We start from the raw sequence: 21,117 nt of genomic DNA, 5'->3' as shown, positions 1-21,117 counted from the left end.
TATTATTATTTTTTTTTATTGAGGTATAGTTGATGTACAATATTATATAAGTTTCAGGTGTATAGCATAGTGATTCACAATTTTTAAAGGTTACATTCCATTTATAGTTATTATAAAATATTGGCTATATTCCTTGTGTTGTACAATGTATTCTTATAGTGTATTTATTTTCCACATAGTAGTTTGTACCTCTTAATCCCCTACCCCTATCTTGTTCCTCCCCGTTCCTTCTCCCCACTGGTAACCACTAGTTTGTTCTTTATATCCGTGAGTTTGTTTCTTTTCCATTGTACTCACTCGTCTGTTTTATTTTTTAGATTCCACATATAAGTGATATCATATAGTATTTCTCTTTCACTTAGCATAATACCCTCTAAGTTCATCCATGTTGTTACAACAAAATTTCATTATTTTTAAATATAGTTTTTAATTTTTATTTCTTTAATTGAAGTATAGTTAATTTATAGTGTCATGTTAGTTTCAGGTGTACAACACAGTGATTCAGATACATATATATGTGTATATATATATATTCTTTTTCAGGTTCTTTTCCCTTATAGGTTATTACAAAATATTGAATATAATTCCCTGTGCTATACAGTAGGTCCTTGTTGGTTATCTGTTTTATCTATAGTAGTGTGTATATGTTAATCCCAACCTCCTAATTTATTCCTCCCCCCGCACTTTGGTAACCATAACTTTGTTTTCTATGTCTGTGAGTCTCTTTCTGTTTTGTAAATAAGTTTATTTGCATTATTTTTTAGATTCCACATATAAGTGATATCATATAGCATTTGTCTTTCACTTATTTCACTTAGCGTAATACCCTCAAGTCCATCCATGTTGTTGCAAATGAGAAAATTTCATTATTTGTTATGGCTGAGTAGTATTCCATTGTGTGGTGTGTGTGTGTGTGTGTGTGTGTGTGTGTGTGTGTGTGTATACATCCTATCTTCTTTATCCATTCATCATAGGCTCTTTGAATCATAGGTGTGTAGAACAGTCTTACCAAGTCTCCTCTGGCCTTTTTCTTTTTCTTTTTTTTTTTTTTTTTTTGCAGTATGCGGGCCTCTCACTGTTGTGGTCTCTCCCACCGTGGAGCACAGGCTCCGGACATGCAGGCTCAGCGGCCATGGCTCATGGGCCCAGCCGCTCTGCGGCATGTGGGATCTTCCCAGACCGGGGCACGAACCCGCGTCCCCTGCATCGGCAGGCGGACTCTCAACCACTGCGCCACCAGGGAAGCCCTCCTCTGACCTTTTTCATTCCTCAGTGCACAATCTTTGGTTCTGTGACTCATTTCTTAATTCCCAGGAGGCCTTTGAACTGGTGTCAGCCACTCCTGGCCCCTTGCTTCAGTTTGCTATTCTTAGAGATTGACTTTGTTTTCTGACCTTCCTTCCTTCCAATTTCTAGATTGGTGAACTATCTCACTTCCAGCATTTGCAGGGGCATCTTCTCAGTCCTGAGCGATAACTGGAACCTCACTGAATTGAACCTCAGTGGCAATACCCTGGGAGACCCAGGGATGAAGGTACTATGTGAAACACTCCAGCAACCTGGATGTAACATTCGCAGATTGTGGTAAGAACACGTGTGTGTGTGTGTGTGTGTGTGTGTGTGTGAGAGAGAGAGAGAGAGAGAGAGAGAGAGAGAGAGAGAAAGGGAGAAAAAGGACCAGATTAGTGATTAGTTTTCTAAGGTTGTCATAACAAAGTACAACAGACTGGGAGCCTTGAACAACAGAAATTAATTTTCTCACAGTCCTGGGGGCTAGAAGTCCAAGATGAAGTTGTCAGAAGGGTTGGCTTCTTCTGCGTGTTCTCTCCTTGGCTTGTGTTTGGCTGTCCTCTCCTTGTGTCTTCACATGGTCTCTGTGTGTGTCTGATTTCTTCTTCTTACAAGAACACGTCATGTTGGATTAGGGCCTACCCTAATGACCTATTTTAACTTAATGACTTTTTAAACCCTGTCTCCAAATATAGTCACATTCTGAGGTCCTAAGTGTTGAGACTTCAACATGAAATATTTGGGGGGGACACAATTCAGCCCATAGCAAATGGGAAGGCAAAATTGATTGGAGGACAGTTGTTTGGGAAGTTGAAGATGGGGAAGAATAAAAGGGAACTGAAATTAAGTCATTTGTTGGTTGTTATGAAAGGACGTGACTTTCAGTATCTTCCATTTCTTCATCAGCCGTGCTTACCGATGAGATTTGAAGAGTTTCATCAAATACAGCAATGGCTACCTGGGCTGGAACCCACCAAAATAGTTTGCATAGGTTAAATTGTCACAGGGAATCTCTTGTAGATTTATTAATAAAATGCTTGCTGTGAGCCCACACTGTGAATCAGACTCGCATGCCCTGAGTTGAGCACACAGTCGCATTGGCCACCCCTCCAGCCGTCTTCCATCACACATCTGTATTTTTGATGAGCCACACAGCCAGTGTTAAAGTCCACCACTCCAGGAGATTTTCATTCCTTCCTCTCTTGTTCATCATAACCACTCCATCACCAGTCTTATTTTACCTATTACACAAACCATCGTCCACTTTTCCTCATCCTCACTCTGTTACTGACTAGAGTCCTTAGACACCTTAATCAACAGAAAGTAACTAGAGGCCAGATATGAATCCAGGCAAGGCTTTATTGGGGCTCGTGCTACAGCACAAGGGAGCAAAAACAAGTAACAGGTGCCCTTAAATGCGGTGAGGGTAGGGGCCAGAGGTGTGGCTTAGGTGGCCTGCCACCCCCTTGGTGGTGCTGTGTTCAGGGACCATGCGCAGTACCCTGCTTTTGCTCCCGGCACCTCAGAAATGGCAGTTGGGTTTTGACTTTTTTGTATCTTATTGTTCATAATTTGCCCCAACCGCACACATGAATGCAGTTATGTTTCGTCCCTTAGAGTTTCTTTGCATTCTGTTGCTTGAGCAGATATTTGTCCAGGTGCAAGTACTGCAGTAAAGAGTCCCAGGTCCCAGCCTATCTCAACTCCACCAGCCCAGGTCCAACAACCACCATGATTTGCCTGGATAGTGCAATAGACTCTAAGACCATAAACCTCTCATGACAGGATTCACGTTTGTTCTGCAATTGTCTCTATAACGTCTGGAGACATTGTTCTTACCATGTGTTCATGCCCCAAACTACATATTGAGTGAATGTTGGCTGTTTGGTCTCCCTGCATCTACTTTTGCCACTCACCAATCATTCTCTGTACAAAAGACAGAGTGTTATTTAGAAAAGTATACTTTGATCATGGCTTAAGTGCTTTATCTTTGCTCTTTTGACAAATCATAAATTGTTCTTCTTGCCTTCAAGGCTCTGGCTAGTTTTGACATTTAACCTTCCTCTCCACCATCATCCCATGCCACTCTCCCCATCGCCCCTGTGGGTGCCCCTGTGTGATTCCAGAAAGTGAGACACAAATGGGGAGACATGGGTGAGAATGAGATGTTTTGCAGATAAGATCTATTATCCATTTGCTTCTAGTTGGTGTGGAAATGGAGGCAGAAAAGATCATCCAACAAGCCCCAGGACATTTGAACTATTCGCCTGGAGATGAGCTGGAATGTTGTTCTCGCTCCTCTGATAGGGACTAATTGTTGTTGCTGGTGGTGATGGTGGTGACAGAGTGTGTGTTTGTGTGTGTAAAGCAAATCAAGAATCAGGGCTGCTTGCTCCTTCAGTTTAGCTGAAGGGCTGGGATTAAATCATCAAACAGTATAGCAGGGACAAGGTTGGCAAAGAGAAAAGGTAGATGGGTACAACCCTAGAGAGAACGGTATTCATCTGAAGGAGTTTCAGCTGTTAGGAACATGTGGTAAAGAGGTGGAACCCATAGGTTCACCATTGTTTTCATTTACAAAGCAGGAACCTGCCATTTATATACTCATATATATGCCCATTATTTATGGAGGGTGTTCACTGGCAGCTGTGGTCTCAGACTGTGAGCCAGTGAGCCCAACAGCTAACTTCCCAATATGTCTTGAGCTGTAGTCAGGAGTTCTGATAAGATGATACTTTCTTTCATAAACATTTAGTTATAACTTTCTCTTCGTAACATGAGAACACAGTGCCCCTTCCTGGTGCTAAAAACCAATCTAGACCAGAAAGCAGTGACGGAAAAGTAGCCCAAGTTCTGATGTTTTCCGTTTCTCTGCTTGGCATGAAGGTTGGGGCAGTGTTGCCTTTCCCATCAGTGCTGCTTCAACATCTCCTCGGTCTTGAGCAACAATCAGAAGCTGGTGGAACTGGATCTGAGCCACAATGCCCTGGGAGACTTTGGAATCAGACTTTTGTGTGTGGGACTGAGGCATCTATTTTGCAATCTGAAGAAGCTCTGGTGAGTCTGAACTAATTTCCCTCAAGAAGTATGAGCTGTGGCTTCAATGAGTCACGATGGTTTGGAATTTTAGTGTGAGAATGGCCTTTGCTGCTCAGAGGATTCCCTCTGTTTATCTCTGGGTGTTTGTCAATAATTAATTCAGTTAGTGTTTGTTGTAGTAAAAGCCATATACTCAGCCCTGGAGAGGAACTTAAAAAATCCAAAATGTCATCCTTGCCTTTAAGGTATTTACAACCTAGCTGAGAAAATAAAACCAATGTACTGCATTGCTATAGAAGAGTTTTTGGACTTGATGACAGGGCCTTGGTCCACACAGAATAGGAAAAATGATGCTAAAGCAATGCAGACACTTGACATTCTATGCGGCTCTTCATTAAATGCTTCTGGGAGACTTGAATTTTAAAGAAGACAAGGAAGCACTTGAAAATGGTAGGGCTGATTCACACCCATTAGGGTGGCTATTATAAAAAAGCAAAGCAAAACAAGACTACATATTCAGTAAGATAAACCAGAAGAAAAAGGGCAAATATTGTATGATTTCACTTATATGAAGTACCTAGAATTGTCAAATTCATAGAGACAAGATGTAGAATGGTGGTTTCCAGGGGCTCGGGGGAGGGGAATTGGGAGTTATTGTTTAATGGGTACGAAGTTTCAGTTTGGGAAGATGAAAAGGGTTCTGGAGATAAACAGCAGTAGTGTTGCACAATTATGTGAATGTTACTTAAGTGCTACTGAATTGTAGCACTTATAAATGAACCCTTATAAATGTTTACGATGGTAAATTTTATGTTATGCATATTTTGCCACAATAAAAGTACATGTAGAGATCTGGGAAGATGTTGTAACATTGCATGGGCTTGGAAGGTGTTTGCATGCTATTATACCAACCAGAAAAAGAAGCAAAAAGTTAATAAAGGGCTCGGATGTGCTCTTTCCATGTGTGGACTGGACTATAGGCAAAGGCAGGACGAGTGCTTTCTTGAGTCACAGCAGAGTGGGGAGTGGGATGAGAGAGGTGTTGTGACATTCTGCCATCTCTGAAGGTTGGTCAGTTGCTGTCTCACATCGGTGTGTTGTGATGATCTCGCATCTGTTCTGAGCACCAACCATTCCCTGACCAGACTCTACTTGGGAGAAAATGCTCTGGGAGACTCAGGAGTTGGAATTTTATGTGAAAAAGCAAAGAATCCACAATGTAACCTGCAGAAACTGGGGTAAGTCTTCATGAGTGTCTCAGCAATAAAGCAACTTATCTTTAGGGATAAAGGCAAGTTGAGGGAAGGGCGTGGGTGGTTGTTGCAGACTTCTTGGTGTTATAATCCTTTGTTCTTGCACTGTCCATGTAGGTCAGGTCACACTGTTCCCATAAACCTCCAGCAAGACAAATGTTACCCTGTATTCTGCAACTTTTTATCTCCACATGGATGACTCTTAAAAGTCAGAGCCTTGAGAATAGGCTATTCTGTATATTTCGGGCTACAGGCAACATTCTTATACAAAGGGGCAAAGCATGACTAAGCACAGGCAACAGGGCACAAAGGTTAGAGTAAAAGAACCAGATCTAATATGGAGTCAGATTTGTTCTTCTCTATTACATATAGAAGTGGAGATTCTCAGAGTTGAAAGAAAGCTTAGGAATTGTGCAGCCCAGTGAAGCAGCGAAACCTTTGCTTCTAAGACATTCACGTGGGTAGTCACCCGTTTTACGGGTAAAAATTTCTAGGCATGCTGGTCATTCCTACACTGCCTGCAGTTCTTATTTCTATGCAGCCCCTTCTTTGTTTTTTGTGTGTTGGTCCTTGTTCTGCTCCCCAGGTTCCGCTAAGAGATGCAGATCTGAATTCCTCAGAGACAACAGTCACACTCTAGGTCTTCTCATCTTTTGCCTGGCTGTCTCTAAACCCTTAACTAGGACATGGCTTAGCACCTTCACCTATTTAGTTATGTTGTCCTAGGTGAGAGTTGGTCTGTTAATGTCTCTATTCGAAGTACAATGCCCAGACCTGAACCTCATACTCCTAAAGATGTGTGGTGGAACTTTCACCTCCTGTGGCAGGGCACTATAATGTCACTGGTGAAGCCTGGGATTTCCTTATATTTCTGGCAATCACATTAGATCATGAGTTCTACTGGACGTCTGCAGTCGATAATAATACACATTTTGGGAGTGTTTCTAACACCAATAACCAATTCTCTGCAGACACCAACTGGGTGTCTTACAAGTCAATTCGATTTTGACGCTAACTACCCAGAGTTATTGCAGACCCTTCAGCTAAGGTCTCAGTCCAAAAAGACTGCCTCCACCAACCCCTGCCAATGTCAGACATCAATTGCAAGTAGTGGGTCCCCAGATTACTCACACTTCTTTCTGACTTGGCTACAAATTGAGGATTCACACGACCCCCTACTCAGGTGGGAAAATTTGCTAGAATGACTCACAGAAATCAGGGAAATACTTACTTACATTTACATTTTTTATAAAGGGTACAAATAATCAGATGAAGAGACACATAGGGTGAAGTACAGAAGGGTCTGGAGCCCAGGGGCTTCTATCCTCATGGAGTTGGGGTGCTTTACCCTCCTGGCATGTGGATATATTCACCAACCCAGAAGGTCTCCAAATCTCATTGTTCAAGAGATTTTATAGAGATTAATCTCCAGCCTTCCTCCCCTCTCCTTCCTGGAAGTTGGTGGATGGGGCTGAAAGTTCCAACTTTCTAATCACTTGGGCTTTCTGATGATCAGCCCATCTGAGCCTATCTAGGGAACCGACCTTAAGTTACCTCATTAGCATAAACTCAGGTGCGATCAAAAGGGGCTCCTTTGAATAACGAGACACTCCTATTACTCAGGAAGTCCCCAGGGTTTTAGGACCTCTGAGCTGGGAATGGGGGACAAAGACCAAATGTATTTCTTTTTTAAAATTTTTTAACATCTTTATTGGAGTATAATTGCTTTACAATGGTGTGTTAGTTTCTGCTTTATAACAAAGTGAATCAGCTATACATATACATATATCCCCATATCTCCTCCCTCTTGCATCTCCGTCCCACCCTCCCTATCCCACCCCTCTAGGTGGTCACAAAGCACTGAGCTGATCTCCCTGTGCTATGCGGCTGCTTCCCACTAGCTATCTATTTCACATTTGGTAGTGTATATATGTCCATGCCACTCTTTCACTTCATCCCAGCTTACCCTTCCCCCTCCCCACCCCCACATCCTCAAGTCCATTCTCTATGTCTGCATCTTTATTCCTGTCCTGCCCCTAGGTTCTTCAGAACAATTTTTTTTTTTTTTAGATTCCATATATATGTGTTAGCATACAGTATTCGTTTTTCTCTTTCTGACTTACTTCACTCTGCATGACAGACTCTAGTCCATCCACGTCACAACAAATAACTCAATTTTGTTTCTTTCTATGGCTGAGTAATATTCCATTGTATATATGTGCCTACCACAAAAATACCCACTGATACGTGCACTTTACTGTGTATCACTGCTCTTCCATGTTCTTTACATTGGGTTATCTCAGTTGGCCTCATAAAAACTACACTGAGTAGATATCAGTGTCTCCAATTGAAAGACGAGAACGTGAGGCTCAAAGAGCTTAAAGGCAGGAAAACCCAATGCAGATACAGTCCAGTGTAACCCACCACCCACCCCTTAACTCCAGCACACCGCTGCCTCATGATGAGTTGCTAGTAGGCGCTCTAGAAGGCTTCTACAATATATCCTGCCCTCTCCAACCTGTGTGGCACCTCACATTTAGGTCTGTTAAATTTCTTCATATCTTTCTTTTGACTCATTTTCTAGGCATTATTTTAATTTAATTTTTAAAAAAATATACAGCAGATTCTTATTAGTAAACTATTTTATACATATTAGTGTATACATGTCAATCCCAATCTCCCACTTCATCCCACCACCTCCTCCACCTCCCTGCTTTCCCCCCTTGGTGTCCATACGTTTGTTCTCTACATCTGTGTCTCTATTTCTGCCTTGCAAACCGGTTCATCTGTATCATTTTTCCAGATTCCACATATATGCGTTAATATATGACATTTGTTTTTCTCTTTCTGAATGACTTCACTCTGTATGACATTCTCTAGGTCCATCCACGTCTTTACAAATGACCCAATTTCATTCCTTTTTTATGGCTCAGTAATATTCCATTGTATATATGTACCACATCTTCTTTATCCATACGTCTGTTGATGGGCATTTAGGTTGCTTCCATGACCTAGCTATTGTAAATAGTGTCGCAGTGAACATTAGGGTGCATGTGTCTTTTTGAATTATGGTTTTCTCTGGGTATATGCCCAGTCGTGGGTCATAAGATAATTCTATTTTCAGTTTTTTAAGAAACCTCCATACTGTTCTCCATAGTGGCTGTACCAATTTATATTCCCACCAACAGTGCAAGGGGGTTCCCTTTTCTCCACACCCTCTCCAGCATTTGTTGTTTGTATATTTTCTGATGATGCCCATTCTAACCAGTGTGAGCTGATACCTCATTGTAGTTTTCATTTGCATTTCTCTAATAATTAGTGATGTTGAGCAACTTTTCATGTGCCTCTTGGCCATCTGTATGTCTTCTTTGGAGATATGTCTATTTAGGTCTTCTGCCCATTTTTGGATTGGGTTGTTTGTTTTTTTAATATTGAGTTGCACAAGCTGTTTATATATTTCGGAGATTAATCCTTTGTCCATTGATTCATTTGCAAATATTTTCTCCCATTCTGAGGATTGTCTTTTTGTCTTTTTTATAGTTTCCTTTGCTGTGCAAAAGCTTTTAAGTTTCATTAGGTCCCATTTGTTTATTTTTGTTTTAATTTCCAATACTCTGGGAGGTGGGTCAAAAAATGTGCTGCTGTGATTTATGTCAAAGAGTGTTTGTTCTTCCTATGTTTTCCTCTAAGAGTTTTATAGTGTCTTGTCTTACATTTAGGTCTTTCATCCATCTTGAGTTTATTTTTGTGTATGGTGTTAGGGAGTGTTCTAATTTCATTCTTTTACATGTAGCTGTCCAGTTTTCCCAGCACCACTTATTGAAGAGACTATCTTTTCTCCATTGTATATCCCTGCCTCCTTTGTCATAGATTAGTTGACCATAGGAGCGTGGGTTTATCTCTGGGCTTTCTATCCTGTTCCACTCATCTATATTTCTGTTTTTGTGCCAGTACCGTATTGTCTTGATTACTGTAGCTTTGTAGTATAGTCTGAAGTCAGGGAGTCTGATTCTTCAAGCTCCATTTTTTCTCCTCCAGATGGCTATGGCTATATGGGGTCTTTTGTGTCTCCATACAAATTTTAAGGTTTTTTGTTCTAGTTCTGTAAAAAATGCCATTGGTAATTTGATAGGGATTGAATTGAATCTGTAGATTGCTTTGGGTAGTATAGTCATTTTCACAGTATCGATTCTTCCAATCCAAGAACATGGTATATCTCTTGATCTGTTTGTGTCATCTTTAATTTCTTTCATCAGTGCCTTATAGTTTTCTGAGTACAGGTGTTTTACCTCCTTAAGTAGGTTTATTCCTAGGTATTTTATTTTTTTGTTGCAATGGTGAATGGGATTGTTTCCTTAATTTCTCTTTCTGATCTTTCATCATTAATGTTTAGGAATGTAAGAGATTTCTGTGCATTAATTTTGTATCCTGCAACTTTACCAAATTCATGGATTAGCTCTAGTATTTTCTGTTGGCATCTTTAGGATTATCTATGTACAGTATCATATCATCTGCAGACAGTGACAGTTTTACTTCTTCTTTTCCAATTTGTATTCCTTTTATTTCTTTTTCTTCTCTGATTGCCATGGCTAGGACTTCCAAAACTATGTTGAATAATAGTGGTGAGACTGGACATCCTTGTCTTCCTCCTGATCTTAGAGGAAATGCTTTCAGGTTTTCACCATTGAGAATGATGTTTGCTGTGGGTTTGTCATATAGGGCCTCTATTATGTTGAGTTAAGTTCCCTCTATGCCCACTTTCTGGAGAGTTTTTTTCATAAATGAGTGTTGAATCTTGTGAAAAGCTTTTTCTGCATCTATTGAGATGATCATATGGTTTTTATTCTTCAATTTGTTAATATGGTGTATCATATTGATTGATTTGCACATATTGAAGAATCCTTGCGTCCCTGGGATAAATCTCACTTGATCATGGTGTATGATCCTTTTAATTTGTTGTTGGATTCTGTTTGCTAGTATTTGTTGGGGATTTTTGCATCTATATATATCAGTGATGTTGGTCTGTAATTTTCTTTTTTTGTAGTATCTTTGTCTGGTTTTGGTATCAGGGTGATTGTGACCTCATAGAATGAGTTCAGGAGTGTTCCTCCCTCTGCAATTTTTTGGAAGAGGTTGAGAAGGATGGGTGTTAGCTCTTCTCTAAATGTTTGAAAGAATTCACCCATGAAGCCATCTGGTCCTGGACTTTTCTTTGTTGGAAGATTTTCAATCACAGTTTCAATTTCATTACTTGTGATTGGTCTGTTCATATTTTCTATTTCTTCCTGGTTCAGTCTCGGAAGGTTATACCTTTCTAAGAATTTGTACATTTCTTCCAGGTTGTCCATTTTATTGGCATAGAGTTGCTTGTAGTAGTCTCTTAGGATGCTTTGTATTTCTGCAGTGTTTGTTGTAACTTCTCCTTTTTCATTTCTAATTTTATTGATTTGAGTCCTCTCCCTCTTTTTCTTGATGAGTCTGGCTAATGGTTTATCAATTTTGTTTATCCTCTCAAAGAACCAGCTTTTAGTTTTATTGATCGCTGCTATTGTTTTCTTTGTTTCTATTTCACTTATTTCTGCTCTGATCTTTATGATTTCTTTCTTTCTGCTAACTTTGGGTTTTGGGTTTCTTTCTCTAGTTCCTTTAGGTGTAAGGTTACATTGTTTATTTGAGACTTTTCTTGTTTCTTGAGTTAGGATTGTATTGCTATAAACTTCCGTCTTAGAACTGCTTTTGCTGCAGCCCATAGGTTTTGGATCGTCGTGTTTTTGTTGTCATTTTTCTCTAGGTATTTTTCGATTTCCTGTTTGATTTCTTCAATGGTCTCTTGGTTATTTAGTAGTGTATTGTTTAGCCTCCATGTTTTTGTGTTTTTTATGTTTTTTCCCCGTAATTTATTTCTAATCTCATTGCGTTGTGGTCAGAAAAGATGCTTGATATGATTTCAGTTTTCTTAAATTTACTGAGGCTTGATTTGTGACCCACAATGTGATCTATCCTGGAAAATGTTCCATGTGCACTTGAGAAGAAACTGTAATCTGCTGTTTTCAGATGGAATGTCCTATAAATATCAGTTAAATCTATCTGGTCTATTGTGTCATTAACGCTTATGTTTCCTTACTAATTTTCTGTCTGGATGATCTTTCCATTGGTGTAAGTGAGCTGTTAGAGTCCCTCACTATTTTTGTGTTACTGTCGATTTCCTCTTTTATAAGTGTTTTTTGCATTTGCCTTATGTATTAAGGTACTCCTATGTTGGGTGCATATATATTTATAATTGTTATATCTTCTTCTTGGATTGATCCCTTGATCATTATGTAATGTCATTTCTTGTCTCTTGTAATATTCTTTATTTTAAAGTCTATTTTATCTGAAATGAGTATTGCTACTCCAGCTTTCTTTTGATTTCCATTTGCATGGAATATCTTTTTCCATCCACTTACTTTCAGTCTGTATGTGTCCCTAGGTCTGAGGTGAGTCTCTTGTAGACAGCATATATATGGGTCTTGTTTTTGTATCCATTCAGTGAGCCTGTGTCTTTTGGTTGGAGCATTTATTCCATTCACATTTTAGGTAATTATCTATATGTATGTTCCTATTACCATATTCTAGTGGTTTTGGGTTAGTTTTTGTAGGTCCTTTTCTTCTCTTGTGTTTCCCACTTGGAGAAGTTCCTTTAGCATTTGTTGTAGAGCTAGTTTGGTGATGCTGAATCCTCTCAGCTTTTTCTTGTTTGTAAAGCTTTTGATTTCTCCATTGAATCTGAATGAGTTCCTTGCCAGTAGAGTAATCTTTGTTGTAGATTCTTCCCTTTCATCACTTTAAATATATCATGCCACTCCCTTCTGGCTTGTAGAGTTTCTGCTAAGAAATCAGCTCTTAACCTTATGGGAGTTCCCTTGTATGTTGTCATTTTTCACTTACTGCTTTTAATAATTTTTCTTTGCCTTTAATTTTTGTCAATTTGATTACTATGTGTCTCAGCATGTTTCTCCTTGGGTTTATCCTGCCTGGGACTCTCTACACTTCCTGGACTTGGGTGGCTATTTCCTTTCCCATGTTAGGGAAGTTTTTGACTATAATCTCTTCAAATATTTTCTTGGGTCCTCTCTCTCTCTCTTCTCCTTCTGGAAACCCTGTAATGTGAATCTTGTTGCATTTAATGTTGTCCCAGAGGTCTCTTAGGCTGTCTTCATTTCTTTTGATTCTGTTTTCTTTATTCTGTTCCGTGGCAGTGAATTCCACCATTCTGTCTTCTAGGTCACTTATCCATCCTTCTGCTTCAGTTGTTCTGCTATTGATTCCTTCTAGTGTGTTTTTCATTTCAGTTATTGTATTGTTCATCTCTGTTTGTTTGTTCTTTAATCATTCTAGGTCGTTGTTCTTTAATTCTTCTAGGTCTTTGTTAAACATTTCTTGCATCTTCTCGATCTTTGCCTCCATTGTTTTTCCAAGGTCCTGCATCATCTTCACTATCATTATTCTGAATTCTTTTTCTGGAAGCTTGCCTATCTCCACTTCTTTTAGTTGTTTTTCTGGGGGTTTATCCTGTTCCTTCATCTGCTACATAATCCTCTGCCTTTTCATCTTGTCTATCTTTCTGTGAATGTGGTTTTTGTTCCACAGGCTGCAGGACTGTAGTTCTTCTTGCTTCTGTTGTCTGCCCTGTGGTGGATGAGGCTATCTAAGAGGCTTGTGCAAGCTCTTGATGGGAGCGACTGGTGGTTGGTAGAGCTGGGTGTTGCTTTGGTGGACAGAGCTCAGTAAAACTTTAATCCATTTGTCTGCTGATGGGTAGGGCTGTGTTCCCTCCCTGTTGGTTGTTTGGCCTGAGGCAGCCCAGCACTGGAGGCTACAGGCTCTTTGGTGGGGCTAATGGTGGACTCTTGGGGGGCTCACAACAAGGAATACTTCCCAGAACTTATGCTGCCAGTGTCCTTGTCCTCATGGTGAGCCACAGCCACCCCACCCCGCGTCTGCAGGAGGCCCTCCAACACTAGCAGGTAGGTCTGGTTCAGTCTCCTATGGGGTCACTGCTCCTTCCCCTTGGGTCCTGATGTGCACACTACTTTGTATGTGCCCTCCAAGAGTGGAGTCTCTGTTTCCCCCAGTCCTATCGAAGTCCTGCAATGAAATCCCACTAGCCTTCAAAGTCTGATTCCTTGGGAATTCCTCCTCCCGTTTCTGGACCCCCAGGTTGGGAAGTCTTATGTGGGGATCAGAACCTTCACTCCAGTGGGTGGACTTCTGTGGTATAAGTGTTCTCCAGCTTGTGTGTCACCCACCCCGGGGTTATGGGATTTGACTTTATTGTGATTTTGCCTCTCCTACCATCTCATTATGGCTTCTCCTTTGTCTTTGGATGTGGGGTATCTTTTTTGGTGAGTTCCAGTGTCTTCCTGTCCGTGATTGTTCAGCAGTTAGTTGTGATTCTGGTGCTCTCACAAGAGGGAGTGAGTGCACCTCCTTCTACTCTGCCATCTTGAAGAAATCTCTGTGCTGGTGTCTGGACTTATTGAGGCTCAGGTTCTTTGTGTCTCAGTGCAGAAGAACTTCAGCAAGAGGCACAGTGATAGTCAAGAACTAGATTTATTAATGTAGGATGCTTGTAAGAGATGCAAGCGGGCAAGTGAGAGAGCTGTCTAGGCATTTTTGAATCATGATCCGGTCAGTATTACCTAGACATATAACAAGCAAACTGTAAATGTCTTCATTAATGTTACTGACAGAAATACCAACCAGATCAGCACCAAATACATCAGGAAGGGTCTTTACTGAGGAATAATCTGTTAATCCATAATTAAAACCCATAGATGTTCACAAAGCTCTGTTACCTCCTTGGGCCTGTCCCAGTGACCCATCCTCATATATTGCCAAGCTCTTTACCAAAAAAAGTCTATATTCAATGCCTTCATTTCCTTCCCTTATATCATTACTCTATCTCAGCAATTTGGCTTCTGCTACTCTTGGTTTGTTCAACAGATATGATTTAGCCCCTTTATTTTCCAGGTACTCTGGAGGCTCAGTTGTGGGTGTTGATAGTAACAGTGAGTAAAACAAACCAAGACCCGGGTTTCACAAACATTCTTATAGTGGGTGATAAACACTAGACAATAGACAAGCAAAACAATGTACAATATATGTAAGCTGTATAATAAAAACTGGAGTGACAATGAGGACTCCTTCCTTGCCCAAGTGTTCAGTAAATGCCTCTCATGCAGATGACATGGGATTGGGTACTAAATAAACTGAGAGTGAGAGCCATGAGGAAGCCAGGGGAAAACACTCCACACAAAGCAAAAAGAAGTGAAGAGACCCAGAGCATAAACTCTCAGTTGACCCTCAGTGATCCTGTTTCTGACTCTTGTAGATTCTCCTCAGTCCTAATCCTAGTTGAAATCTGTTGCCTTTAATTCTGTTCATCATCTCCTCCTTGAAACCCTTCTTTCTTGTTTTTAGGGCACTGCTCAGTTTTTCCTGCTAATTTTATGGCTTCTGCTTCTCTGGCTTCTGCATTGACTTCTCTTCCTGTGGTCTGGGGATTTCACGATTGGTTTTCTTTTTCACTAAATGTTTCTACACTCTCTGGGAACTCTCATATGCCCCTCAGCTTTGAAAACAACCTGTATACAGGTGGCTCCCCAAACAGATCTTAAACCTAGATGTTGCTCTTGTGCTTTTCTCTTTTTAAATAGACATTTTTTAGAGGGGAATTAGATACAGCAAAATTGAGAGGAAGATACAGAGATTTTTCATATGCCCCCTACCTCACATATGCATAATCTCCCCCATTATCACCATCACCCTCCAGAATGGTACATTTGTTACAGCTGATGAACCTATACTGACATATCATAATCACCCAAAGTTCATAGTTTACATTAGGTTCACTCTTCATTTGGTATGCTCTGTGGGTTTGGACAATTGTATAATGATATGTATCTACTATTGTAGTAACACAGAGAGTAGGTTTACTGACCCCAAAATCCTCCATGCTTGGTCTATTCATCCCACCCTCACCTCTAATCCCTGGTAATCACTGATCTTTTTACTATCTCCATAATTTTGCCTTAAACAGAATATCATACAATTCCATTGTTTGGATGTACCACTTTATTTATCCATTCACCTAATGAAGGATATCTTGTTTGCTTTCAAATTTTGATAATTATGAATAAAGCTTCCATAAACATCTGTGTACAGGCTTTTGCATGGGCATAACTTTTCAGTTCTTTTGGGTAAATACCAAGGAGTGATATTGCTGGATCATATGGTAACAAATATTTAGTTTTGTAAGAAACTGAAAAACTGTCTTCCAAAGTGGGTATAAAATTTTGCATTCCCACCACCAATGAATGAGAGTTCCTATTGTTCCATATCATTGCCAGTATTTGGTGTTTTCAGTGTACCAGACTTTGGCTGTTCTGATATGTATGTGGTGGTATCTCATTGTTGTTTTAATTTGCATTTCATTGATGACATATGATGTGGAGCATATTTTCATAAGTTTATTTGCCACCTGTATATCCTCTTTGATAAGGTGTCTGTTAAGGCATTTAGCCCATTTTTTGTTTGTTTTGTTTGTTTGTTTTTGTTCGGTACACGAGCCTCTCACTGTTGTGACCTCTCCCGTTGCGGAATACAGGCTCCGGACACCCAGGCTCAGCGGCCATGGCTCACGGGCCCAGCCGCTCCGCGGCATGTGGGATCTTCGCAGACCGGGGCACGAACCCGTGTCCCCTGCATCGGCAGGCGAACTCTCAACCACTGCGCCACCAGGGAAACCCTAGCCCATTTTTTGACTGGATTTTTTCTTTTCTTACTGTTGGGTTTTAAGTGTTCTTTGTATATTTTATAACAGTCCTTTATCAGATATATCTTTTGCAAATATTTTCTCCCAGTGTAGCTTGTCTCTTTGTTCTCTTGACAGTGACTTTCTCAGAGAAGAAAATTTTAATGTTGATAAAGTCCAACTTATCAATTATTTATTTCTTGGATCATGAGTTTGGTCATCGCCAAACTAAAGTCATTGCCAAACCCAAAGTCCTCTAGATTTTCTCGTATGTTATCTTCTAGGAGATTTATAGTTTTGTGTTTTACCTTTAGGTCTGTTTTGAGTTAATTTTTGTGTTATTTTTGTGAAGGGTATGAGTGTCTGGATTCATGTTTTTGTATGTGGATGTCTAGTTGTCCAGCACCATTTGTTGAAAGGACTTATCTTTGCCCTTGCTCCTTTGTCAAAGATCAGTTGACTATATTTATGTTCCTCTATTTCTGGGCTCTCTATTCTGTTCCATTGATCAATTTGTCTATTCTTTTGTCTTCATTACTGTTATTTTACAGTAAGTCATTCAGCTGAATAGTGTCAGTCCTCCAACTTTGTTCTTTTCCTTCACTATTTTGTTGGCTATTCTGGGTCTTTTGCTTCTACATATAAACTTTAGAATCATTTTGTCAATATCCACACACACAAAAAAAACTTGCTGGGAAGTTTATTGGGACTGCATTGAATCTATAGATTGCGTTGGGCAGAACTGACATCTTGACAACATTGAGTCTTCCTCTCCATGAACATGAAATATCTGTCCATATATGTAGTTCTTGATTTCTTTTATCAGGCTTTTGTAGTTTTCCTTATGTAGATCTTATACATATTTTGTTAGATTTATACCTAAGTATTGTTGCTGAAATTCGGCCTCTGTTCACCTGCACTGAATAAAAATGTGGACACAGAGTTTTGGATGAAGTAGAAAAGAATAGCTTTATTGCTTTGCCAGGCAAAGGGGGCCACAGTGGTCTAATGTCCTCAGAATTGTAAGTCCCACACTGGAGGGTGTAGTAAGGAGCCTTATGGTGTTCAAGGAGCAGGGCGTGGTCAGCTTGTGGACATTCTTCTGATTGGCTGGTGGTGAGGTAATCAAGAGTCAGCATCATCAACCTACTGGTTCCAAATGGTCTGGGGTCTACGCACTTGTGGGCAGCATACAGTTAACTTCTTCCACCTAGTGGGGGTTTCAGTTTCTGCAAAACAGCTCAACGGACATGGCTCAGAATAATATCTATAATCCTTGAGGAAGAACTAAAGGTCCTTGACTTTGTTTAATGACTAAAATATTATTATTTTGTCTTGCTTGACTGTTTACCTTTCTTTCTGCATTTTCTCATTTCTCTGATTAAATTTATTCTTTGACTAAAGTTTTTCTTCAGACAAAAGGCAGGTGGAGGACGTGGGTGTAGGTCTATTCTGGGTTAAATAGAGTCCTGCTTGGTTAAAATGTTTCAGTTTTTTGGGTGTTAATATAAATGGTATTGTGTTTTATTTCAAATTCTACTAGTTCGTTGCTAGTATAGGAAAGGGATGGATTTTTTTAAATTAAATTTTTATTTTATATTAGAGTATAGTTAATTTACAATGTTGTGTTAGTTTCAGGTGTTCAGCTAAGTGATTCAGTTATACATATTCATATATCCATTCTTTTTCAGATTCTTTTCTCATATAGGTTATTATAGAATATTGAGTAGAGTTCCCTGTGCTATACAGTAGGTCTTTGTTGATTACCTATTTTATATATAGTGGTGTGTATATGTTAATCCCCAAATCCTAATTTATCCCTCCCTCCCCACATTTCCCCTTTGTTAACCATGAGTTTGTTTCCCAAATCTGTGAGTCTGTTTCTGTTTTGTGAATAAGTTCATTTGTATCATTTTTTTCTTTTGCGTCCACATATAAATGATATCATATGATATTTGTATTTCCTGTCTGACTTACTTCACTTAGTATGATAATTTCCATATCCCTCCATGTTGTTGCAAATAGCATTGTTTCATTCTTTTTTTATGGCTGGGTAATATTCCATTGTATATATGTACCACATCTTTTTTTAAAATAGTTGATTAACAATGTTGTGTTTATTTCTGCTGCACAACAAAGTGATTCAGTTATACATATATTTATATATACATTTTTTTTCAATATTCTTTTCCATTATGGTTTGTCCCAAGATACTGACCATAGTTCCTTGTGCCATACAGTAAGACCCCATTGTCCATCCATTCCATATATAGCAGTTTGCAACTGCTAACCCCAAACTTCCACTCCATCCCCCCAACACCCTCCCCCTTGGCAACCACAAGTCTATCTTCTATGTCTGTGAGTCCATTTCTGTTTCATAGATAAGTTCATTTGTGTTATATTTTAGATTCCACATGTAAGTGATATCATATGGTATTTGTCATTCTCTTTCTGAGTTACTTCACTTAGTATGACAATCTCTAGTTCCATCCCTGTTGCTGCAAATGGCATTATTTTGTTCTTTATTTTTTTAATTTTTGGCTGCATTGGGTCTTCGTTGCTGCGTGTGGGCTTTCTCTAGTTGCGGCGAGTGGGGCTACTCTTCGATGAGGTGCATGGGCTTCTCATTGTGGTGGCTTCTCTTGTTGTGGAGCACAGGCTCTAGGCACGTGGGCTTCAGAAGTTGTGGCACGTGGGCTCCAGTAGTTGTGGCACGTGGGCTCGTAGTTGTGGCCCATGGGCTCTAGAGCGCAGGCTCAGGGTTGTGGCCCACAGGCTTAGTTGCTCCGTGGCAGGTTGGATCTTCCCGGACCAGGGATTGAACCCACCCATGTCCCCGCATTGGCAGGCGGATTCTTAACCACTGCACCACCAGGTCGCTATTTCATTCTATTTTTATGGATGGGTTGTATTTCATTTTATATATATATATATATATATATATATATACCACATTTTTTAACATCCTTATTGGAATATAATTGCTTTACAATGTTGTGTTTCTGCTGTATAACAAAACTGAACCAGCTATATGTATACACGTATCCCCATATCCCCTTCTTCTTGTGCCTCCCTCCCACCCTCCATATCCCACCCCTCTATGTGGTCACAGGGCACCAAGCTGATCTCCCTGTGTTATGCAGCTGCTTCCCACTAGCTATCTGTTTTACATTTGGTAGTGTATATGTGTCAGTGCTGCTCTCTCACTTCGTCCCACCTTACCCTTCCCCCTCCCTGTGTCCTCATAACCTTATATCCTGCAACCATGCTGAAATTGCTTTTTCATTCTAGGAGTTTTTTTGTCAGTTCTTTCAGATTTTCTATATGGAAGATCATGTCCTCTGTGAACACAGCTTTATTTTTTCTTCCCAATCTGTATACCTTTTATTATTTTTCCTTTTGCTGTCTTATTGCATTAGCTAGGACTTCTACTCTGATGAAGAAAAGGAGTGGTGAGAGGGGACATCCTTGTCTTTTTCCTAATCTTAGTGGGAAAACTTCAAGTTCCTTACCTTTAAGTATGCTGTTACCAGTAGGAGTTTTTGTAGATTTTTAAAAACAAGTCCAGGAAGTTTCCCTAATTCCTAGTTTGCTGAGTACTTTTATCATGAATTGGTGTTGGATTTTGTCAAATGCTTTTTCTGTATCTATTGATATGATCATACAATTTTTTCTATATTCTGTTGATGTGATGGATTATATTAATTGATTTTCAAATGTCGATTCAGTCTTGAATACCTGGGATAAATTCCATGTGATCATGGTATATAACTTTTTATACATTGTTGGATTCAATTTAGTAATATTCTGTTGAGGATTTTTGCACCTTTGCTCATAAGAGATATTTATAATGCTGGCTTCATAGAATGAGTTTGGAAATGTTCTCTTTGCTTCTCTCTTCTGAAAGAAGTTGTAGAGGATTGGTAAAATTTCTTCCTTAAACATTTGTTAGAATTCATCAGTGAAACCATCTGTGTCTAGTACTTTCTCTTTTGGAAGTTTGTTAATTATTGATTCAATTTCTTTAATAGATAAAGTTCTATTCAGACTATTTCTTCTTGTTTGAGTTTTGGCAAATTTTGTCCTTAAAGGATTGGTTCATTTCGTCTAACTTATAAAATTTGTGCACATAGAATCGTTTGTAGGATTCCTTTATTATCCTTTTAATATTTTGGGGAACTGTAGAGATTTCCCTTTTTTCATTTCTGATATTAGTAATTTGTGTCCTCTCTCTTTGTTTTTCTTCATTAGCCTGGCTAGAAATTTATCAGTTTTATTGATCTTTTCAGGATTCTTTTGGATTCATTGATTTTCTTTCTTTTTTTAAAAAAATTATTTTTGTCTGTGTTGGGTCTTCGTTGTTGTGTGCAGGCTTTCTCTAGTTCTGTTAAGTGAGGCTGCTCTTCCTTGTGGTGCGTGGGCTTCTCATTGCGGTGACTTCTCTTGTTGCGGAGCACCAGTTCTAGGTATGCGGGCTTCAGTTGTTGTGGCTCGTGGGCTCTAGAGCGCAGGCTCCATAGTTGTGGCACACGGGCTTAGTTGCTTCTCAGCATGTGGGATCTTCCCGGACCAGGGCTTGAACCTTTGTCCCCTGCATTGGCAGGTGGATTCTTAACCACTGCAACACAAGGAAAGCCCAAGATTCATTGGTTTTCTTTTTTTTTAATATTTATATATATTTATTTATTTTTGGCTGTGTTTTGTCTTTGTTGTTGTGTGTGGGCTTTCTCTAGTTGAGAC

General features: G+C 39.7%; 1 protein-coding gene across 2 annotated transcripts in view; it reads left to right on the top strand.

Moving 5' to 3' along the window:
* Nucleotides 1–21,117, top strand: part of NLRP3 (NLR family pyrin domain containing 3) — a 55,371-nt gene that overhangs the window by 10,922 nt on the left and 23,332 nt on the right. For both annotated transcript variants that reach the window (XR_004525979.2, XM_033853741.2), the window contains 3 exons: nucleotides 1,417–1,584; nucleotides 4,177–4,347; nucleotides 5,397–5,567. Coding sequence is in view for 1 of the 2 variants with exons in the window: in XM_033853741.2 (XP_033709632.1) it covers nucleotides 1,417–1,584; nucleotides 4,177–4,347; nucleotides 5,397–5,567 (510 nt within the window). In the remaining variant the exon portion in view is untranslated. The remainder of the gene's footprint in view (nucleotides 1–1,416; nucleotides 1,585–4,176; nucleotides 4,348–5,396; nucleotides 5,568–21,117) is intronic.

This window comes from Tursiops truncatus, chromosome 3, assembly GCF_011762595.2.
Source record: "Tursiops truncatus isolate mTurTru1 chromosome 3, mTurTru1.mat.Y, whole genome shotgun sequence".
Lineage (NCBI taxonomy): Eukaryota > Metazoa > Chordata > Mammalia > Artiodactyla > Delphinidae > Tursiops > Tursiops truncatus.
The sequence above is the reverse complement of the archived record's forward strand: the minus strand, read 5'-3'. Positions and strand labels throughout refer to the sequence as shown.